Here is a 23,762-nt window from a genome sequence, read left to right as displayed (position 1 = left end):
CTCCTAAATTAAAGGAAATAAAAAAAAAAAAAATGAAAACCAAATTTATCAACGGGGTGTCTTCTTCCCCCTCCATGTCGCTCGGGCTGCTGGTGACCGAGAACGTGCTGCAGGTGCAGCCCGACATCCAGGAGGACCGCAAGGAGCTGGTCCGCGCCGAGGACCAGCCCGACCTCGACACGCGCCGCAAGGCTTATCTTTGGTGCAGGGAGTTCCTGCACGGAGCCTGGAAGAGCCTGGCCGAGGACGACTTCCACATCACCATCATAAGGTACGGCGCGTTGCCTTCACCTTCGTGACGAGAAGGTGTCACGAAGGTGCTTATCGTCGCGCGCGGTTGTCTCGGAAGATGAGGTCATTCTCGGACGAGCACCGAGTCACCACGTGACGCTGAGATATATGTCAAATAAACCTGTGGGAGTAAAGCAGCACCCGTTTTAGATGCTTTGAAAACATTTCTAGGGGCTTCAGGGTTGTTGTTTATTATTATTATTATTTAATTCACACACAAAATAAAATAAATCAGAACAGTGTGATCTCCGGTTTTTTTTTTTTTTTAGTCGGACTGTCCCTTTAAATATGTCGCAGTTGATTACAATAAAGATGTCCAAATGGGTCTTTTTGAGTTGGTGTCCATCCTGAGTGACTGAGATGTTGCCAGAAACCATTTAAACGTGTCTGAACTCACCACAGACGACAAAATGTCTTTTTATTATTATTATTATTATTATTTATTTTTTAAAGTGAGATAAAAAGCTGTAAATATGTCCTGGTTTTTTTGGGGTTTTTTTTTGCGACGTCGTCATCAAATTTGGGATTGATTTTTACAAGCTCGACAGTGTCCTCGGCATGCTCGGACTGAAATGAGATATTTATTCTGGATCTTGTGTGGTCATGCACGTGTAAATAAATAAATAAACAAATAAACACATCGACTGTCTTGTCTTCCAGGGGTGGTCTGAGCAACAAGCTCTTCCTGTGCAGCGTCCCCGACGACGTGGAGTCCGTCGGGGACGAGCCGAGGAACGTCCTGCTGCGCCTCTACGGGGCCATCCTGCAGGTGGGAGCCGCACCTCCCGTCACTTTTTGTCTCTTATTGACGAGCGGCTGAGCGGCCGTTTTTGTTGTTGTTTTTTTTTTTTTGTGTGTGTTGTGTTTTTTTTTTTTTTAACTGTACGAACACAAAGTAAGACAGACCAGTGTTTAGTTAATTAGTCTGCTGCCACACGACGCACCACATGAAATACCAGTTAAAACAACAACAACAAAATCAAAACACTAAACCTCTTTTTTCTTTTTTTTTTTTGTGTCTGCCTTTATCACAGAGATGACTCATGTAACTGGGGTCAAAGGTCAGAGGGAAACAAACATGATAACAGTGTGATGTGTCAAGAGGCTGTCGTGTGTGCGCGTAGCTCATATGCTTCTGTTAGGCTAGCGTGTGCATGCATGTGCAGTTATGACTTCACGCGTGTGTGTGTGTGTGCGTGTGCGTGTGTGTGTGCGTGCGTGTTAGCCATTGTTGTACATGGTGATGTACCCCCCATGGCTGTACATGCATGTGTTCTTTGCCGTAGGCTTCCCAAAGGAGCGTGCCCTTGGGCACTCTTGTTCCCAGGTGAACCCACCAAAAAACACGGTACAGTATGAGATCCCCGAAATCTCAGCAGCCTAATACAGAGATGTAACACACACATTAATGTAGCACGACAAGCGCCGGGAGTTACCGCGGTAATGGAGGGAAAACAGAAGTGGAGAAAGGTCTCTTTTTTTTTTTGGTGTTTTTTTTGTTTTTTTGTTCCCGTTTCTAAATCCCTTGTTAAGAAGTCAGCTTGATTTTTTTTTTAAAATTTATTTAGGTTTTTTTTGAGCTAGTGGACAAAACGCAGCAGCCCGATGATGATGATGATGATGATGATGATGATGACTGAGCACATTCGCAGCCGTCTCATCTGAGAATTTTTTTTTTTTTTTAAAAAAAATGTAAAAACAAATACGACCACAAGTCGTCAGCCTGCGTGCAGTTTTGTTGATAGATGATGCTTTTACTTGCAGTAGCAACATTTTTTATTTATTTATTTTTTTTAATCAGCGAGCCCAACGTGGCTCACAGAGTCCAAGAGTTCAAGAGCTCCTTAAAAGCGTGACAGAAACCCCCTTCAGAAGATAAACGTTACGTCTCCGGCGGCACGCGGCTACCTGCAAAACACAAATAAACCCAACGTCGCCGAGATGCGGAGCTTCTTCTCGGCCTCTAATTTTTTTTTTTTTTTTGCCATTTAACCCGCCGTAAAAAAAAAAAAAAAAAAAAAAGGGGGGATTAATTTTCATTAACCTCCCGGCCGACGACGCCGGCGTTAAGTGTTCACTCGGGTCGTGGCGTGCGGTCGCTAATGGGCGGGCGAGCGAGCGGGTTTCGCTTTTATTGCCGTCCGTTGAGAGCGACGGCAGCTGCTGTCCTTCACCGAGGTAACGGCGGCCGTCTCTCGGGAGGGAAATTAGCGCCGTCCGATCAAAAAGCCAAAACGATTAAGGAGCTTCGGACGTCGGGGCGCGCGGCTGCTAATGATTAAACCGAGCCGCGTTTCTCGGGCGACGAAGACATGCGACGGACGCGGGATTTGAATTCGCGGTGACATCCGTTTATGGCTCGTTGCCGTGGAGCGGGTTAGTCCGGTGGGGCGGGGGGGGGAGGGCGCTGCGATTAGTCCCCAACAATCCCTTTTATTTTATTTTATTTTTATTTTTTTAGCACTTTTAACGTCCCAAAAAAAAGACTCGCTGGGTGTTTTTTTTTTTTTGAATTTTTTTTTTTTTGACCTCCTACTGTACTTGTCTGAAACCCGCGGCCGAGGAGCTGCCGACTGTGTGATGTGTTGACGCTCGTGGAACGGCCCGGCAATGTACTCACGGAGAGTTGTTTCCTTTTTCTCTCGTTGATAGATGTCCTGTAATAAAGGGGATTCGAGACAGTCAAACAAAGAAAATCACTTGCAAGTAAGTAACTGGACGACCGGTGCACCGTACGTGTCCGACACCCCCGACCCGACTCATGTCATGTATGAACCTTTTTTTTTTTTTTTTTTTTTTGTATCTCAAGTTTCAGAATCGATTTAACACCCAGTCCTCCACCTTTTCTAACACCCACCACCCCCCGACCCACCTTCCCCCGACACTGCATGATTATATAAACTGAGTTGGGAAATGCTGTTTATTCATCACTTTTTTTTTTTTGGTTCCATTTCCGTTTTTCACTTTTTACCCCTCAACACGAGCTGTTAGACGTCATTTTAAAGCAGTAAGCCTCGTGATTCAAACGCTGTACGGCTTCTTCTTTTTTTATTTAGACGGCGATAGTTCCTAACGTGCAAATCCAAACTGTAGTTTCTGTCCTTTTCTAACACACCCCAAAAAGTCCCAACAAACAAAATGCTTTATCGTCTTTCATGGCCGCTAACAATGATGAAGTGTTAACAGTTCATCCGTAGAGCACATTTCAACAACAAGGAAATCCAAGGCGCTTTGCATAAAACCGTTAAAAGCATCAAAACACCAGGCAAAAAGAAAAGGACATTTAAAAACAATTAAGAACAGCGATTAAAACATGAAGCGAGCTTAAAATAGGATAAAAGTTACAGTGCAGCTTAAGACGTCCTCAAACCTGGTTCAGCGAAAGGCAGCAAAACAGAAAAGTCTTCGGTCTTGATTTGAAGAAACAGAATAATAAATATGAATTAAATCCATTGTAGCCCGAATACAACGTGGAACTGAAGCTCAACATCACACCCTTCATTATTTCCAATCATTGATTTATCGTAGATCTGTCGTTTTGGTTTTCGCCAGCGGGATCCAATAAACTGACAGCTGGAAGACTTTTATTTTTTTTTAACATTTTTTATTGCAATTGTTGCACAATGAGTCCGTGTCCGTAGAGTAACTGGACCGCGTGCAATTCGTGTAAATCATTAAATAAATACCTGATGAAGAAATATTGTATCGGGTCTCTTATTGAGCAACCACAGAGATAAAAAAAAAAGTTTTTGGTGATGTCGTATTGTTATGAACAGATTCTGGCCAGTCAGCAACTATTAGATGTTTGTCAGACCGCTGTCATAAAAAAAAAAAACAACAACCAAAAAACTGCTTAAATATTTGCTAAAATGCAAAGTAATTACAAGCTAAAATGCTGAATTGCATGTTGGTGAGTTGTGAGCAGGTGTTTCATTAAGCGAAGGCAGAATAGATCATCGGCAAGGTTCAACCGAGGAAACACGCCGACAAAGTAAGAGACGAAGCAGCGTCGGCGTCAGGCGGCCTTGTCCAAAGCCTCCCACCCGCTGACCTAGATGCTCTCCTGCCCCGCATCGCGTCACGCGATCGCGACCCCTTGACCCTCCGACGACGAAGCCGAGTCACGACGGGGTCACGTGACGCAGACGAACCGCCGCTCATCCTTTTCCGTCCCTCTAATCCGGCCTTTCGGTAATTTGATCGGATGACGAGGAATTAATCCTCGCGGCGGCGTAGCAGCGTGACGTCAGACTGTTTACATACCGAAGAGTTTAATCTAGCTCAACGGCAACCGATAAAAAAATTTTTTTTTTTTTTTTAAAGTAAGGAAATAAGTAGTGAATGAAAATAGTAGCGTAGAGTTTCTGGTGGATTTAAGCACTTTTGAATAGCTACTAATTTACAATAAACTGCCTACAAATGTGAATAAGTTACCGGTATAAACTGAACATGTATGCCACTATATAAAAAAAAAAAAGAAAAGTAATGTTAAATGTCTTGTACACATCAGGGTCACAAAGTTTTAATAGCCCAATTTAAAAGGATGCGTATAAAAAGTGTATTTGTTTATGCTGTGCGTTTATGTTAAATAATTGACTTTGGGTTTCATTTTGATTGAGTTTTAGAAATTCAAAGATAATAAATCTAGCACCAACTAGGACATTTTACGATTTTTATGTCAGAGCTGAAACGATTTTCAAGATTTAACTTTGGACTCTGGGGAATTTCCCATAACTGTTTTACTGTTGTTGTTTTTTTTTGGACATTTAATCGACCAAACTATGAGCTGATTAATGTAGAAAATAATTAACAGGAAAATACTAATTTCCTCCGTACAGCATGTAAACTGCACTGTGGTTGGTGGGTGTTACATAACCGTGACCGGTTACCCCTCCCCCTCCCCCCCCTCTACCCCTCCCACCCTTATCGCCGTCCTTTGAGACGAGTTCACTGACAGATGTGCCCCTCTTGATTCTGCTCAGTTCAGACAGATGTGACCCCGTCGTGACTGTCTTTACCCTTCCTGGCTTATTGACACACATAGCAGAAGAGATAAGTATTAAGGTTAAAACAGCAGCTGTCAGCGGCTCGCGGTGCACCTGCTGCTTCAAGGCCGGCCCGCCAAACATCTCAAGAGAAACACAGCGGCAATGTTGTTGACAAGCGTTGACGATTTAATATTCAGCTTTAATCGGGAGGAACGGCGATCTCTCAGCCCGTGTGATGTGACGAGGAGCAGTTCCTCTTCATGCAGAGAGGATATTCAGGTTTACTACAGGAAGTTTCTGTTTCCTGTCTAACAACAGGAAGCAGGGGGAGGGGGAAAGGAAAGGGAAGGGGGAAGGCGGCCGTTTATCAGGACATGTTTAAACGTTTCTGAATGGCAAGCTGGCTTCACTTCTTCGAACCGTTGATAATTAACCATCGAACCGGTAGACGACTCGTCGGGGAGAGCGAGCGAGACAAATCAAACGGAGCAGAAAGCAGAACGCTGGCATTTAAAATAGGTCAAAGGAAATGAAACCGAGGCCGGCGGCGGTCGATGCGGTAGCCAACCGGGCCTCAGAGCGGCGAACACGAATGGCCCAGTTCATTTCTGCTACTGACGTTTAAATCATGGACGGGACTCCGAAGCCTGTGTAAACACATCACGAGTGTTGATCTAAAAATCTGATCTGAAATCTGAAAAGCAGGTTTAATTTAAAGAGTGACTAGTGTGAGACGATAACACCCCTACAGGGGACAATTATTTGGTATGTCCCACTTCTTCGTTATCACCGAGGCTAAATTTAGACCATAAGAGAACACAGGCACAGTCTCAGTCAGAGTCACAGTAATTATCTCCAATACCTGGCGCTCGTAAAGCTCATTGCATTCAGAGAAATTAATCCCTGACTTGATATCATGTCCTACTGTCAACCCGGTACGCGGCATGCGTAGGTTACGAGCTCACCGAAGCTTTAGAGTATATATATATATATATATATGTACATTTCTATTTGCCTTTTATTTAACCAGGCATAAAAAATTAAAAAAAAAAGATGGCATAACCTGAAACACAGACAAAATACACAAAGAAAAATATAGAATCAAGTCCAAGTTTGTACACATTAAAATACACATTTATCACAAGAGGCAATGTTATACCTCTCCTGGATCTTTTGGGAGTTCAATCTAAAAGAAAAACAACAACAACAAATAAATTCAGTCGGTAACAGCTCCGCAACAACGTGAGCCTCCGTTGACTTAAAGGGTAAATAACTGCCCGATCTGTAGCAAGTGCTGCTAAAATACGGAAATACTGGACGGCCTCTTCGTTAAACGGTCGATATCCGTCTAAAAATGCCGGCGGGTTGCGTTTTAATAAGTTGCGATCAGCTGGGACAGTTTTTGTTACGCTGAAAGGAGTTCCCTTTTATAGAAATGCTTTACAGTGCAATACCACTGAGGACCACTAGGAGTTACCTTCAAACAGGCTCCGGTTTCATTCAACTTGTCTCATGAAATATGAAGTCTTTGAACATATTTCCACGAGTCAGGATGGTGTCATTTGCTTCTTATTAGTTTTCTGTCGGTCCATCTGAAAATATCTCCGTCATTAATTAGATATTAGGCCTCAAAAAGGGCGACATCACCGATATCTAGAAGATTCGTCTGCGTGACATCTGGGTTGGTCCATCTAAAGAGTCAACGTTTTTTTTTCCCGCTGAGTCACTGGAATATGGGCCGAGGGGTGAGGCGTCCTCAGAGCCTCACCCCGTGGGAGTACCGGCTGCCAGTTGACTCGTTGTCCCGGCTGAATGGACATCAAGATGATTATGGTAATGCGGATAACTCGTCGGAGATTTAAACCGCATGTGATCTGCCCTCTGCAGACGAGGCGTTATGTCACCGACGGGGAGCATCCGGGACGCCGACTTTTCATTTGTTCGAGCTGTTCGGGCATTTTACAAAGCGTAGCAGCTAACGACTGTTTTTTTTTTTTTTTTTTTTTTAACGTACATTTATTAGATGAATTGTTTATGACTAAAGGAGGCGGAGGAGTAATTCAACATAACGCACGCCGCGCAGGAGAGGCAGCTAAATAGCTCGTAAACATCTGAACGAAAAAAGTCGTGAGCAGAATTAGCGTCGTGCTGCTTTCAAACGGGGTCGTACGAGTCCATACGAACGGCGCCCTCTTGTGGTATTCGCGACGTCTGGAGCTCGAATTTTCTATAATTTTCTATTGTTGTTCACCGCTTATATTAAAAAACAACAACAACAAAAAAACTGAGGTTGTTGTTGAATTTAAACCTTTTATTTAGGTCGTGATGTACGGATTAATTCCAGCCTCCACCACCACTAAAAGTCAGAGTTGAGCCTTTCTGTCGGTGGTGCGGTACGGTTCTGTTTTTGAAAGATATGGTCGCAGCGTGGTTCAAGATAATGCGTAACATCGAGAAGGCAGTGTTGTTGTCTTTGAGCCGGCTTCCTGCTGGAACACATACCCCTGGATCGTGTCCAAACCCCCCCTCCAACCCCTCTCCTCCTCCTTCCCCTACCGCCGGTGCTCAGATCCAAATCCCTGTCTCTGCAGCAATCCATCTGAAGGTTATTCACTTAAGAGGGTTATTAGGCTTGCAAAGTCATGCTGCTTTTTTTTTTTTTTTTTTTCTTTACCGCAGCTTTTTAGGGCTCCACCACTTTGAGGTATTAACGTTAAAGGAACAAGCGCAGCGATTTAAGCATTTTCACTTCCACGGAAACGAAGGACTTTATAGAGACCGACTGAAAAATAACAGTTCAAGTCGAAGCCACGGAGGCCGGAGTATCCAGATCTTTAGTCCCTTGTGTGGACGATGCCGTTTAAGAAGTGGTACTTACATTTCCCATAATGCAACTCAACCGTGTTGTTTTGTTACCTGCCTGGTAAATGCAGCATTTTTTTTGAAGACAAATATGCGACTAATCAAATTGGGGAAATGTTAGGGATGAAACTCGGGTCTGTGGTCGCTATCGAATTAGACGCTTCACGAATCTGGAGTTCAGCTTCCCACAGAATAATTTATCGGTAGAATGAGCCCTCGAATCTCTTCACCTTTGTTAGCTTCAGTGTTAATTAACTAGTGCCCCTCCCCCCCCGATACCCCCACCCTCCACCCTCTTCCTCTGCCGAGTGACCTCCTGCCTATTTGGTGAGAAGCCCGGTTTTTCTGTCCGCTCTGCACAAAGAGAGGAGGGAGAATAAAGTCGGGAGGGAAGCCAGCGAGCGAGCGTTGGTCCGCCGGCCTCCGCGGGTCGTTTGTGTTGCGTGAGAGGACGTCCTCGCCGTTAACCTTGGACGCCCCCCGTTGGGATTTCGTGGCCTGCGTGTATCAGCGTGGGAGTTGTGCGTGTCTCGAAGACGAGGCTTCGACGGTGACGCGCCGCTCAAGGCGAAGCCAAGTCTCCCTGGAAGTTTTAATCTACCTCTTGTGTTCTCCTCACCGCTCTGACAGGCAAACTCAACTAACCCCAACGTTTCTCTTCATTCAGACCCCCCCAACCCCCTCCGATTTCCTTTTTAAGCCTCCCCTTCCAGACATGCGCTTCACTCTGCTAACGCTCTGGCATTTTCACACGTCAGACCTCAAGTTGTTGTTGTTGTTTTTTTTTCTCTTCTGTAAAGCTGCTTTGGCGATTTGCCTGCTTAAGAAAACCTTGAAAAAGCGCTCGTTTTGTTTTACAGTCTAAACGTCTGAATATAAACATCTCACAAGAACGAACTGGTAAAGCGAAAAGGCCCCTATCAGCATTTCCTCTACACAAAGAAGTTAAATGTGATTAACGAACTGCTTTAGAGATCAAATTCAAGATGGCCAAACACACTCAAATACGTTTGTATTAAACTGAAATGATCTTTCAGGGAGAAGATTTCTTTTGTCGGAGGAGTAAATATTTGTTACAGGACAACAAATTGGAAATTTTACTTTACTTACTTACTGTAGATTTAACAGGATGCTTCGCCTGATGAAATGTTTATGTTAGTTATAATGTTTAGCATTGTTTAACATTTTCATCATGCTGGCATTAATGGCTGGTATTGTATTTGAATCCCTAAATTGATCTACAATTAAGCAAAATATGTGACATTGTCTTTCCAAAAAAAATTGTGGATTTGGTGTGGATTTTCTATACTGAAGATAGATAAATTACAAAATTCAGGCTTAAAAATGTAGAAATACAAATGTTTTTCTTTTCAATTTGATGTATGAACAACGATGATGTAATGTTTACTTGAGAAGTTTCAGAAAGAATCCCTGCAGCACAGTACGTGACATCTAAAATATAAATAATCCAAAACATTAAAAAAAAAATGCATCAGGCAGGTTACGGACATCCAGTCGTGGGATTTCCGACGTCCCGCTGTCGACGCAGCGTTCAGTAAAACAGGCCCGTGGATCTTCCTGACCTCATTCAACAGAGACTCATTGTTTTAACGCGAAACCAATCACCGCGGCCGATCGAGTGTCTGAAAAGGTGCTGAAGAGGAAAATCCCTTCACGTCTAACGTTCATGTTTTTCCAGAGTGCGACCGGAGGAAGCTCTTTCTGTTCTTGTTCCACCCAGCGGCGCCGACGGACAGTCGTGGCGGCGGCGTGGGTTCCTCTCGTAGTTTTGAAATGCCGAGTTTCTCACTGTTCCTGTGTGTTGTTGTGTTGTTTTTTTGTTTGTTGTTTTTTTAGGGGGCGGAGGCCATGGTGCTGGAGAGTGTGATGTTTGCGATCTTGGCGGAGAGGGAGCTCGGACCTAAACTCTACGGCATTTTCCCTCAGGGCCGCCTGGAGCAGTACGTCCCCGTAAGTCACCGTGCTGTCAGTCATACGCCACGCACGGGCCGCTTTACTTGTAAAACTGTATCATCATGTAAAACAGTGGGAGAAAAAGGGGGTGGACAAAATATTTGGAACACCATTTTAAGCAGCCGTGACCCAATACAGCCGGGCTTATTAGTTATAACCGAATGGCAACGGTGGATCTGGCTCGATCTGACTGGAAACCCGGTGATACTACGTCCCGCCCGCCGATAGCTGTAACCTGATTGCATGGCAGGCCTGTCAATCGATTATTTTCCAATGGACGGACAGAAAACAAATAAGGAGGGGCTTTAGCTAACAACACAGAGATAACAAAAAACGTATTGACTTCGAATTTCATGAGACGAGCTGAATGGGAGTCTATGGAGCCGGTAGGCTTTTTGGAGCCGCCCTCTAGTGGCACTCGGTGGTATTGCAGCTTAAGGCGCTTTCGCATCGGCCTCATTTTTCAGACCCGGAAGCTGCGTCCACTTTTGCATACAGTCAATAGGTATAACGCGCACAAAAGTCTCTCTTCGGTATGTACATTGGATGTCGGAGTCACCGTTTTCAGCACAGTTAATGGTGACAAAAATATCTTTTAAATGGACTTTAATGTACAGATGATTGTAATTTTAAAAATAAAATTTGTATGGTTTGTTAGATGCTTTTATTAATTACAAAACAACAGCTGCCGTCCACACACACACCACGGAGCTGCAGACGGGGGGTGCTTTCGTTTTTGTATTTCAGTTTCATTTTACTCAACATCCTCAAAGTTTTTTTTAATTTTTTTTGCTCGAGGTAGTCTAGAGTCTAGAATACTGAAAATCGCGATGAAATAATCAGTTTTTAATATCGACGATATTGACAGAGCCGTAAACTGGACACCTGTGAGTTGGGTGACTCCAGCATCTCCGCGGAGGTTGCAGAGAAGATGGCCAAGTTTCATGGGATGAGGATGCCATTCAACAAGGAACCAAAGTGGCTGTTTGGAACAATGGACAAGTAAGTCGTTCAGTTCGTCACCATGTAATTGACCTAGTTTTCCTCAGTCAGTAACTTAAGCTTTCACAAGATAACACCACTGATAGCTTATCGACAAGTATGAGGTGGCCACTTAAACACGAAGCACTTCTGTTTAAAGTTTCTTGAAGTGTATTTGTTGCACAATGTGTCTCAGCGTGTGGCAATAAAATCTGGTTTCTTGTTCCACCGACATTCCATAAAGATAACATGAGTGTGTGTGTGTGAAACTGATTTAGTAAATTTCCAGGTAAAAAAATGAATAACACATCAATCACTCACCTGTTAAACTTGAAAATGTTTGAGTTGAAAAAAACAACAAAAAAAAACATGGACGAAGAGTAAAAAGTGTCAAAATGTCCTGAAAAACATTCTTGGAAGTAATTTTGTCTTTTATTTTTGCGCAAAAAGAGCAAAAACAACAGCCGGCAGCTGAAAAAACGTTCACGACCGAGATGAAGTTAGAATATCAGAATGAGAGTATCTGGGCTGAAATATGCCCCACATCGTTTTGTGTTATTGAACGCGCCCTCAATCGCTTTTGGTTACCGAAGATGGTGTGCACTTCCTGAATTTAAAAATTCACCATTGAGTCCCTGGTTGGGATTTCACGCAAAAATACTATCGATATTCGCTGGGAACTATTCAACTATTCTCACATCAACACAGTTTCACCTGGCAAAGATTCGCAGCCAGGTGTTTTTCCATTCCTAATGTCGTTCAGGTGTATCAACGCCACCTTCTGGCAGTAGTAATGCATTACTACCATGCGCCGGTAAAAAAAAAATACAAAAACACAAGGGAACATTTGGAAAGACGACAGTCGCATGTACTGTTTGACTTCATATATTGAAATGCCTATCTGAAAATCGTGACCACAACATGTTGATTACGTGAAGCTGGTTCGCCAGCCAACGTTGCATGTTTTCGATAAGGTGAAATTCTTGCTCGCCAGTGACGGATCAAGTACCGAGACCCTTAAAATTGTGCCACATTTGATGCAACAGAAATGAGGCACAAGGAATGTGTGCAGTAACCGTGTGCGTAACACTCTGGCCAGGTACCTGAGCCAAGTCATGAGGCTGAACTTCACCAGAGAGTCCCACCTGCGCCGCTTCAACCGCCTGCTGGCCTACAACCTCCCACAGGAGATGGATATGCTCAAGTATGTTCCTGCACACACACACACACACGTCACTGTACAACATACACATGCCTGACAAGTTTCCAAACAAGCTGTCACGTAAGCGAATGTCTGCGCGCGATGCTGTTTTTCAGCAGAAAAATGTGACCGAACGCCGACCTGCCGCACTGAAATGTTATTTTGTGGATCAGTTTTGGTTCCAAAAGAACAATCAGACCGTCGCAAAGCGATGTTAGGACTTTTCTACGGAGTTAAAATCAGTGTAAAATTTGCTGTTAGATGAGTCAAATGTAGGTTAGACGGAAGAGTTGTGTTTCCATTCGGCAGCAGCTGACAGAAACAAGGAAAACATGACTCGTAGTTTGTGAGAAAAACAGTTTTTTATGAATGCAGTAATCAGTTTTTTAAAAAAAAATTTATGTGATATTCTTGGCGAAATTTTTACAGTAAAATATCCTGTTAAATTATTATTATTTTTTAAAAGAGAATTTTAGTTAAAAAAAAAAGAGTCCTTATTAAATAAGATTTTTTTGTATTATTCCATATATCAATAAAGAAATTAGTCTTACTCAAAGTAGCCAAGAGCTTTCGAGACATCTAAACTAGCCTGAGCAGATGTTGGAGGACTAAGTGTCTTTCATTTTAATCATTACTTAATTAATCAGCGTCACATTTAATCACACAATTCTTCTTATAGGTTTGTTTTCTCGTTGACCAAACTAACTTTCTTTATTATCTCTATGGATGTTTGCAGAAGTTTTTAATTAGTTAAATAATAAGTGAAACAAGTAGATTAAAATAAAATCTCCTCTGTCGCTTACCTTTTGGCCTTTTTGTGTGCGTTCAGGTCTCTGCTGGAGTCCACCCACTCTCCCGTGGTCTTCTGCCACAACGACTGTCAAGAAGGTAAAACATATTTATGTCAATTTTCCCTTTACGTGATTCGTTTGCTTTTTTTTTCCTTCTTTTTTTTCTTTTTTTCTATCTTAGAAAGATTAACTTTTGTTTTGTTATGTGTGCTGCTTTTAGGGAACATCCTGTTGCTGAAAGGCCGCCAGAGCTCCGACAAACAGAAGCTGATGCTTATCGACTTTGAATACAGCAGTTACAACTACAGGTACGTTAGCGACGATCGTTTTTCAAATTGTGAGCGACATCAGTTTAAACAGTAATCGACTTTGAAAACAATCGTCAGACCCACGACACATCCTGCCGCTCTATTTCCTCCAAACACTCTTTCATCCTGTTTGAGTCATGTTGATGTCGAAAACTACAGCGATCAGCTGTTTGGTTGAAATTAACAGAAATGCAGAGCTATTTCTACTTTATTTTGAAAGTTTTTCTCTTGAAAAAAAAACACCAAGGGAATCATTTTTATACTTTCATAGCTAGATGGGAAATGCATATTTTTGTTGAGTTGACTTTTATACGACAAAGGGAAGGAAGCTCGTGGCCGATCTTGGGTTTTAACTCCTGACAAAAATATTTATCACAGGAAAAACAGTGCATGCTGTTGTCACAAAGACTGGACTGTGAGACTCCATTTCCAGGCAGTTTGTCAGTAAATAGGATATTTTTATTGAAGTGGGGTCCAGCTTCAGAACTGACAAAACAGACAAACAACAAAGTTATCTGAAGAAATTGCGTCTAATTGGCTCTACTTTATTGCTGAAACAACAACAACAACAAAAAAACGCAGTTGGTAGACCGAGATAGCATCTCAAACCATGTTAAACTAAATAAAAAAGGATATTTCAGTGTCTATTTTTACTTACAGCAACAACTCGAATGTTGATTTAGAATTATTTTCACATTGTTGCTGCTAACTGTTTTTAACTGGAGTCAGCTCAGCTTGGTAGTTTAAGAGGCTGTGAGCAGGTGAAGCGATCTTATAAAACAAGACGTGACATGCAAAGTGACAAACAGACAAGAAAATGTCATAATGAAACTTAAAAAAAGATTACGTCATTAAATACAACATCACATGACAAAAAAAAAAAAAGTGTCACATTATGAAAAGTCGAATTCAGTCAAAACAAAAACAGGTATTCGAAACATAAAATGTGACATTTAAAAAATAATAACTGACATTTGATTCTCTGCAGAAAACAAGAAAGATTAGCATGGAAATCATCTGTCTTTATTCTTTCATTTTTGTATGTTACACAATTTTGGACACACTTTATGATTACTGCGATTTTAAGGGTGGAAACTAAAATGATGTCCCAAGTCGTGTCTGATCCAAAGGTTTCACTGCAAACTGACAGACACTGCTGATGTTAAAATCTCCCTCAGCTGCTGCTGCATTCAGCATCGCTCATCCTCCTGCCAGCTATTCGTCTCCCATCCAACCTTGAGTGCTCGGAAACAGGATCGGGGAGGCAGAAAGAAAGAAAGAAAGCAAAAAAATCCGAAGGGGAAAAAGAGGCTAAAAAAAAAACCCAACTGCAGCCCGGCTTGCATCTGCGTTTCATCAATATCATAATTCATCTGTTAAAATATTCACTGCGGCCCCTGTTATGTAACTAGAATTTGGCAGGCTCGTGAGGTCGCCGTGGATTGGAGGCGATATATAAAAAAAGAAAAGAAAAAGACCTGTCTGTGCTTTTAATGGAGACGGTGGAGCAGTGCTGCAATCGTTCAGTGAAGGAGTGGGACCGGGCGAGAATAGAAAAAGGAGTACAATGATGCGATTGTTTATCCGAAGGGGCGCTTATTTTCTGCACCTCGGAGCGAATTCCTGAGTCGCTCATTTCAAGGAAACGATGTATATTACAGTGAGTGCCCCCCTCCGCCCCCACACCCCACCCCATCCCACCAGCTCCCCCTCGGCATGGCCCCTTTAAGTGTCCTCATATGTTACGCAACAAACACGTGACCAATGGGGGCACATACCAAACATGTGACCACTCATGCTGTCATGTACGTACAGGAGGAACGCTCCCACAAGTGCTCACAGGCCAAACACATGCTGTGGAGATCCCTCCCCCCTCCCCCCATTGACGGGCATTGGCTCGAAGTGTAAACACAGAAGGGGGAGATGAGCCCGGTCCGTAGCCTCCCAATCGGAGCACGGGGAGGTTTTGTGATGGAAACAATTCCCGGCTCCTGATAACAGTGTGGGAATCAGCGTCCAAGTGCTACTTCAGGGCACGATAACACGGAGCCGCGGTCTATTTGTTCTGGATTAAATCGCAGATGGAGTTACTGTACATTTTTAAATTGCTTCATGTGGTGAAAGACAAAGTAACTTCACGGCCATCCAAATAACGACTTCATGAGTCATTGCTGCCACTGCTGATCAATAATTCCCTGACTTTCCTTCTCGCGCCACCGTCAGGTCAACGATTTGGTTTGGGTTTTTTTTTGGTTATTGAGCAAACATTTGCAAAACGAATGTTTCCGGTAACCTCAGGCTGTACTTTAGGAAATGTTATAGCCTAATGCTAAGGCTAAGCTATTATATTTGTGAAACACATCAGCAAGCTTCCATTGTCATTGCTGATGTCAGCATTTAGCTCAAAGTGCAACCTCAAAGAGAGTCTGTTTGAAACGTCCATCATTTGCAATTCCTCTATTTTGCTGCAAATGGAACCTCAACACTTCCTCTTACTATTATTCAGCCATTATTTGAATTTAATTAAAGACAATGTTATCAGCATTTAGTTTAACAGTAGATTAAAAATGATAATTCATAGACTATTTGATGGTGGTATTTGTAATCAACTTTGCAATTCTTAAGTAATATAAGTGTAGTGTCTATGTAACACAGTAGATCTCCTGTGTTTTAGTTTAGGACTGTCTTTAGGTCGCTCTGGGAGTGAATGAAACACGGCAAATGTTTGCAGTTTAAAACAAGGAACTGAACTGCAATTTATTATAGATTATTAACACACAAAATCAAGGGAACAACATAAAAGAAAAATAACAAATTCAAATAATAACCCCAATACTGGTATTTCTCCCACAGTCAGTCAGTTTCAGTCTCTTGTCTTTCAGTCTACTACCCAGGTAGTTTATGTCTGGAGGCTCTCAGACTAACTCTTATCTGAATCTTCTTGCTCGTCGGTGCTCCGGCAGGAGAATCCAAGAAGACCAAATGCAGCTTCACCCACGGAGAAGATGATCAGGGGTCACAGGGTCACTCAGCTCCAGCTCTGTGGAGGTTTCTGGGGATCGCTGTCTCCATCACAGATCCATACAAACAAAAACAATCTGCATACAGCAGAATTGAATACGATGTCAGTACTATAATTTATAAACTCTATTGTTGGTGTAACAGTAAATGACCAGTAAAATAGTATACACACACACACACATATATATATATATATATATATATATATATACACACACAACATTCACTATGGTCAATATTAACATACCAACATATTTCACACACACATGTACTCATGTCTCAGTGACATCTGTCACTTATACCTAACACGCATTATTTAAACGTCTACCGTTACTAAGCAACACACTCAACAGCTGTTCTCAATCTGACCGTTAACTTCTGGCGCTAAAACAAGAAAATGGCGTCATCGTTCCCGCTCGGTTCAACAGGTGCCGACGCATTAACCCCCCAGCGCTGAGCTAGCGCTTAACTAGCCCCGTCGGTCACATGTAGCTCCACAATCACAGATATCAACCACGTAAAATAATATTCAACAACAATTTAATATTTATCTCAGACTGGTTTTTTTCCTGTTCTCTCCTGATCGGTATCTTTAGCCCAACTAAACAACTGTCCTTCTTTGTAGCTCTACAGCAACGGCTAACTCTTAGCAACGCATCCGTCACTCACCGGAGATTCTTCTCAAGACGTAAAGAAACTTTTTCCTTCGGAGTCGGTCTGGTTAACGACCAAATAAATAAAGATCCTCAAAAGCATCGAGCAAAAATCAACCCAATGAGATTCTTCATGGTGGAGATCATGACGCTGCTGTTTCATTCAAGGCATAAAGGGTCTTCTTCCGGGAGAAGGCTTTGATCTCCCGACGTGCACCACAGCGCCCCTCTGGTGAACGTCGGTACTGCATGTTTGAGTTAACCCTTTAGTTGCTGGTAAAACTAATGTGGGTTACATCAGCAATATATAAAACATATATACAATATCTTGTATAATTTAGCAGCAGTCTCATATTTTGATGATGAATGACTATTGATTAATCAAAATTGTCTGTCTAATTTACTTAAATTGACATTTAAGTTTCAGCAAAATCGCTTTGCTGTAAATAGGCATCGTTTCATAACATGTCACTAAGCCAAAGCAAGTCATAATTTTTCTAATAAAATCTGATGGCAGCAGTCATTCTTTTCACTTGCTTGACGTCAGGTGGAACAAGATGAAACCAGGATCAGCCGAGTTTACGCTCGTTTAACCCATAAAATGCAGTTTTTCAGCGCAGTGGGCGAGACCGCAAACAAAGCTTCAGGTCACTGATGTGAGGCAGCGACTGAAACTCAATGAAAAAAACAGGTTTTATGTTCGTCTCAACAAACAAAGCCAAAAAAGATGTTGGCTGGGTTTCAAAAACAGGCAAAACCAATTACTTGTGATGGAAACACACACAGGACACATGAGTCAGTGTGTTCTCTGTAAAAGTACTCAAGACAGGAGAAACTTTAAGTTTAAATCAAGTTAGAAATAATTTCCCCCTGAAATAATAGAATAAACTAAATAAACAAATAAAGAACAGGAACTTATAAAATTGAGAGTAAGTTTGTTTGAGTTATTACAAGAAATTAGAGGCAAAAGAGAAGCCAATTAGAAATATGGAGAAAATTGATGTAAATGTTTTTTTGACTTGGACTGCATGTGTCTGTTTTTTTTTTTGTTTAAAGATGATAACAGTATTAATAACCACAACTAGGTGTGATACACATGTCCACTGAATTTCGTGTTTGTAGGTAAATGTAGCCGCCGGGGCCTCTGTTTAGGGGGCGCTAGCGAGCCATTTGGCCACGCCCACTTGCGAAACCACTAAAATACGTAATTTTTCGCCAGGAGTGATGCGTGTACCAACTTTCATGAGTTTTTGAGTATGTTAAGGCCCCCAAAAGTGCAGTTTATCTTTGATAACGTGAAAAAGAATATTAATCGCTTGAATAACAATAGGGCTTTCGCACCACTCGGTGCTCGGGCCCTAATGATACTCAGTTTACTTATGTATTTTTTGTATCTTCTTCGAATTTTGTAGTTTTCACTAACACGCTTGTAACCATAAAAACACGATGTACAGGGGCTACGTGTCAAGTAAGGGCATAGTCCTGGATTTTAAGCAATGACAATAAACTACATATCTATAAAAAGAAACCATAACTTAACACAACGAAGACCCCAAACTAAACCATGAGATGTCAATCAGGAAGTATTTAATTGTAAGGTGTCGTCAGCCTATAATAGTTCCTCCATCTCCCATCTGTTAACCTTGCAGGGGATTCGATATTGGCAACCATTTCTGTGAATGGATATACGACTACAGCTGTGAGGAGTTTCCCTTCTTCAAAGTCAACGCTCAGAACTATCCTTCAAAAGCCCAACAGGTGAGCGTAACATGCTAGCGCGCTATTTGCTTATTTACTCTGCTGTGCTAATAGACCGCTGACGGCCGTGAAATATTTACTCGCAGCTCCACTTCATCGAAAACTATCTGCGTGAGTCGGATCAAGGATTCGTCAACCTGAGCGCCATGGACCAGATGAAGCTGAAGGAGGAGATTTACGTGGAGGTCAACAGGTGAGCTCAGGTGTAGAAAAGTGGCGTAACCCGACACCAAGTAGCTCAGCAAGAAGGTACGAAACAAAAGTGTCTCTGTGTTCCCTTGATTTAGGTTCTCCCTGGCATCTCACTTCTTTTGGGGCCTGTGGTCCATCATTCAGGCTCGGCTGTCAACCATCAAGTTCGGATATCTGGTGAGTTAAAAAAACAAAACATGTTTTCCTAGGTTTTCAAACATCTTAATATTATTTCAAGACCACAATTTCATCTACAGCAAATCTCAAGGCAAAAACAGCAAAAACAAAACTACACGTACATACCATAAACACCCATAAGACTGAAACCACTGACTGGTGAAGCGTCATAATGTTCAGTTGTAACTCAATCTGACGGGAAAAAAAAAGTGGTAATTTATTTTAATTGTCATTTTGGAGAATAATTTGTTGTAATGTTGAACTGCAGTGGATTACACTGAGAGGTGTTCCTAATGTTTCGTCTCTCCCATTGAAATGAATTGGGTTGATGAAATTTTGTGTGTACGCTTGTAAAAAAAAAAATATATACAGAATATTTCCATTTAATGGAACAATTAGTGTAAAATAAGGTCAATAAAAAAATTTACCCTGTGGATTATTCGAGTACAAGTAATCAAACGTTCTACTTCAGAATTTTACAATTGTTTTTGGTGTGTGCTTTTATTATTATTATTGTAAGTAGAATTGTGCTCGTGTCTACACACCGTATTCATGTATACTTGATTGTTGTCGTAGGAGTACGCCCAGGCTAGATTTGATGCCTACTTCCAGCAGAAGAAGATCTGGGCTGTCTAATGGCGCGAGGCGAATGGATAGATCTTCAACATGGTCAGCCGTAAATATCGGGAGAAGGCTGATAAAGATTCCACGATCCATGCTTTACTTATGCTCCCTGCCTTGCGGGGGATTTTGCTGGCTACTGTTGGTGTTGTGTTGACCAAAGCTGAAACCTAATCATGTGGCGAGGGGCTTAAAGAACGCCCCACAATCCATTGCAGCTCAAAGTTTACACTGCGTAGCGACTTGAAGGCCAAAAAAAGAGAAAGAAAAAAAAAATCATTGACTTGTACTAACCTTCATTGCCAGTCAGAAGTGCTCTCTGCTTCTGCCTTGTTCGAAACATATCGCTAACACGAGGGGGTTTTTGAGCGGGAGAGCGGTGGATTTCGGTTCCAGCTAGATCGGAAGCGTTAACATTGCATCAATGTGTATGTGTAGATCATTCCCTTATGGAAATGCTCTGTGGGAAAGAACCAAAATGCGAACTTGTCTGGGGAGATTCCTGCTCAGTGAAGCAGCCAGTTTTGCTGAACTATGTATATTATATATAGATCTCAATGTGCCAGTAGCCTGGCCCTACCTGTTACTGATGGACCGACTCGTTGGCTGGTGAAATCATGACTTGATCGTCAGGTCCGATTTACTAGATATTACACACTAGCTGTTTGTTTGATTTTCTTTATTAAATGGTTGTGTTTGACATTTACTTCAGGCCAGGAATCATTTCCTGGATGGCTCCACCTAATTACCATCAAAGATATCAAACTTCAGGTATTGTTAAAATTAGGCCTGGTGCTTTGTGGCTTCCTTACTAGTAGTTATGTGACTTTGCTCTCAACTATTTAAGGGACAAAGGTGTGCTGGGTTTATAGTATTATTATTAATCAATGTGACAAGTTGATGTAGTTTACGTGTTGGGTTTGCTTTGTCAAATTCAGCCAAAAAAATTCCCACCCATGTTTTTATGGGCCTGGTTGTTAAAACCTCTACAACCAACCCTAATTATAACACTTCACTCTATAAAAACACAACAAAGGTTCCTATGGAAATGGCTTCTTTGGTGACATCACTGGTGTTAAGGTGCAAGTGCCTGCTGCCAAGTTGCCTCATCATTTGTACCCGTCATCCAAAATAATAACTCGGGCGTTTCGTAGATTACTCAGCTCACTAAGTAACTGCACTCTGTCAAAGGGGCCTTTAGTAAAGACCAAGTCCATCCTGTGGAGCTGTGTCACTGATAATCATATCGTCAAATCCGAGCTCGTTAACGGCCGCCGCCTGCTTGAGCACGGTAAAAATCTCACTTAATGCACGTTTAAGAAAATTTAGAGCTGGAGCGGAAAAACATTGGAGTGTGCGTCGAAGGTTATAGTTGTAGGTGTTGTGCTGTGCAGAGGGATAATGGGTGTTTAAAAAAAAAAAAAAAAAAAGGACATGGTGAGAGTGACTAATTCATCCAAAACATCCAGAGATCAGCTCACTTCTACCTCACCGCTACATGTCGTTATAAGTGGACCAAACACTTTACCAACTATGCTTTTGTTCATCGATTTATCACTTGCTGCTATGACAGCCTTCACTTTGCCTTTTAAAAGAGAGCATAATAGTTCAAAATGTGTTATTTCCATTCCTCTTTACACTCTTAACTGGTACCATGGACTTGCTTCTCAGTTTGTCACGACAGTAGCAGTGCCTATTAGACTTCCTTAGAAATGCTGACAGTGACAGCAAAGCCTTTTTATGATAGAAAACGAATGATTTTAATGCACTTTTTTTGAAGGTTGAAGGGTGCAATGAAGAAGAATAAACGGCCCCATTTGTCAAGCTTTCTATTCCCAAATAGCACATTCTGATTTTGGGTAAAAACATGGCAATTCTTAGGATTTCAATTTTATAAAGATTTTTTTCAAACAATGCATTGATTCTTGGTTTCAGACAGGGATAACTAAAAGCAGCCTTCTCATTTCTAGCCACCAATAATACATTTTGCTGAATTTAGACTATTTGTGCATAGCCAGCTATTGAAGCTAATATTAGCAACTCAAGTTGCTGGAAAAGTCAAGCTGATGCATAAATTTGTCCAGCAAACTTTTTGACCAGCTGGATTGCGAAATCCAGACACCATGCGAAATTGCTAAGGCTAAAGAAGTGAAGTTTTTGATCCATGTACGCAGAAATAAACGAGTAATATTCTGTTCCACAAATGCAAAACACAGGAACATATTTGGTCATAATTTGTTTATTTAATGTCAGGTTTTGCTTTAAAAAAGAAAAGTAACCATCAAACTCCAGTGACTAAAGTTAAGATACTGATTTTATATAACGGCTACTTTTTTTTTCCTTTGTGGGAAATAATCAATCTGGGAAGTCATTAAGTCACTTTGGCTAAGCCGTGTTCAAAATTTAAATTATTTTTTTCTGTACTTACTGCTGTATGCTTTTGTAAGGCAGTATTGTTGAGCAATAAGCAGGGCAGAGTCACTAGAAGTAGTCTCCAAACAAAATAAATGCTACAAAGTGGGTTTTTTTTTTTTTAATGTAACTCCACAAACTAATGTGGTTTAGTCTGTGATGTGCTGCTCAGTTTGAAAGTAATTTTTGGTTACTCATATCAGTCATAGTAAGGTCGGCCGGATGTGCCAATCGGGGAGTAAGCTGCTAAGCTGTGATTTGAAGAATTGTTGTTTGGATGAGGTGGTGTAGAAAAAGTCAGAATGTCATTTGCTGCTTACAAATGGATCTCGTGAGCCCGTGGATAAAACACGGGAAGTCACGTGTACCGTATGATTAAGCGTTGGAAGTGTTTAAGTCGTGAGAACACCACGTTAGCAGCGGCAACGTGCACAGCGTCTAGAAACCACAGCGGCTAACCATTTAGCACGCTGGCGGGCCGGTAAAGTAATGCGGGAAATTAAAAGGCATAATGACGGTTGGAACATGGACAATTTTCAAGCTCAAAACTCTGCACGACTAGAATTAGGATATATAAATGTACTTCCGTTGCGTCCGCTGTTTCCGCAAACGTCAGTGAACGCGTCACAACTCCGCGAAATCGGGGCTTGAAGAAAATTTCAAGTTCCGGTGTCGCGCGAACGCTGTAAACACGACCCCGTTTGGACGCGGCAATTGTCATCATGACCGAGCGCCGTGGGTAAACATCAACGCACAACACACAAAATCCTCGTTTGCCACGAAATGTGTTGCCGTGTGACTGTGCTGCTACAAATGAAAACTGTGCAAACCACCACGAAGGCTGACGTGCATATCCAAGTTCATTCCTGTGCGGTTGTGGTGAATTTTGTTACATCTGGATGTATTCCTTGTTTTCCTGTGAGCCACTGGGATTTAGCACGAAAGCCACCGTGTGAATATGTGACTCTTGTGAAGGGATCTCCAAACTAAAGTGATCACTACACCAGTAACCTGATACTGGAACCATCCAGAGGTTTTTGAATGTCTACTTTGGCACTTTTGAGAACCGAAAAATATATATATATATATATATATATATATATATATATATATATATATATGTATATATATGTGTGTATAAACATTTGGGGGTTGTTGAACTGTGACTTTTAGATTGTTAAATGGTAGTTTTATTTTACATGCAAGTGTATTTTATTGTATATTTCCATTTCATTGTTCTATTTCTTTTTGAATGTTTACTTTTATCTTTATTTGGTGATACAATGAGACTAGAAGTCCACCAGCAGAACGTGCAGCGGGTTATTCTGGACAGCTTTTCAAATTTTAAGCGTTACTGGCACATCGTTAGTCTTTACTTTTTTTTTTTCTACGCCGTTCAGTGGTGCTTTTATTCTACTCGATGTATATTTGTCTTTTTCAGATTGTGTCTTTAATTTTGTTTTGTTTTGTTTTGTTTTAATGTATCATTTGCCCTGATTTTTGACACTGCTGTACATGCTATCTCCATTTCA

General features: G+C 41.6%; 1 protein-coding gene across 3 annotated transcripts; it reads left to right on the top strand.

Annotated features, from left to right (window-relative positions):
• The first annotated feature begins 32 nt into the window (after positions 1-32).
• chka (choline kinase alpha) lies at positions 33-22,092 on the top strand. Of its 3 annotated transcripts, XM_069714279.1 has the most exons (12): positions 33-271; positions 952-1,060; positions 2,944-2,997; positions 9,999-10,112; positions 10,984-11,117; positions 12,196-12,300; positions 13,127-13,185; positions 13,309-13,396; positions 18,720-18,828; positions 18,915-19,021; positions 19,116-19,197; positions 19,774-22,092. In XM_069714279.1, the coding sequence occupies exons 1-12, from the start codon at positions 33-35 to the stop codon at positions 19,831-19,833; spliced, it is 1,260 nt and encodes a 419-aa protein (XP_069570380.1). In that variant the 3' UTR covers positions 19,834-22,092. The 3 variants fall into 3 exon arrangements, with proteins under 3 accessions (XP_069570380.1, XP_069570381.1, XP_069570382.1); XM_069714280.1 differs by lacking the exon at positions 2,944-2,997; XM_069714281.1 differs by lacking the exons at positions 33-271; positions 952-1,060 and adding an exon at positions 1,347-1,639.
• Positions 22,093-23,762: the final 1,670 nt, after the last annotated feature.

Source organism: Brachyistius frenatus, unplaced genomic scaffold (assembly GCF_029030835.1).
Source record: "Brachyistius frenatus isolate BFR_SWC_R1_liver_20210118 unplaced genomic scaffold, ASM2903083v1 Contig_129, whole genome shotgun sequence".
NCBI lineage: Eukaryota > Metazoa > Chordata > Actinopteri > Embiotocidae > Brachyistius > Brachyistius frenatus.
This window is presented reverse-complemented; position numbering and strand designations above follow the sequence as displayed.

Bases quoted from the DNA above. Each gene is read 5' to 3' on its own strand.
- chka (XM_069714279.1), top strand. From the start codon at position 33: ATGAAAACCAAATTTATCAACGGGGTGTCTTCTTCCCCCTCCATGTCG. The intron at 272-951 runs GTACGGCGCGTT...CTTGTCTTCCAG, and splicing joins TTCCACATCACCATCATAAG to GGGTGGTCTGAGCAACAAGC. The intron at 11,118-12,195 runs GTAAGTCGTTCA...CACTCTGGCCAG, and splicing joins CTGTTTGGAACAATGGACAA to GTACCTGAGCCAAGTCATGA.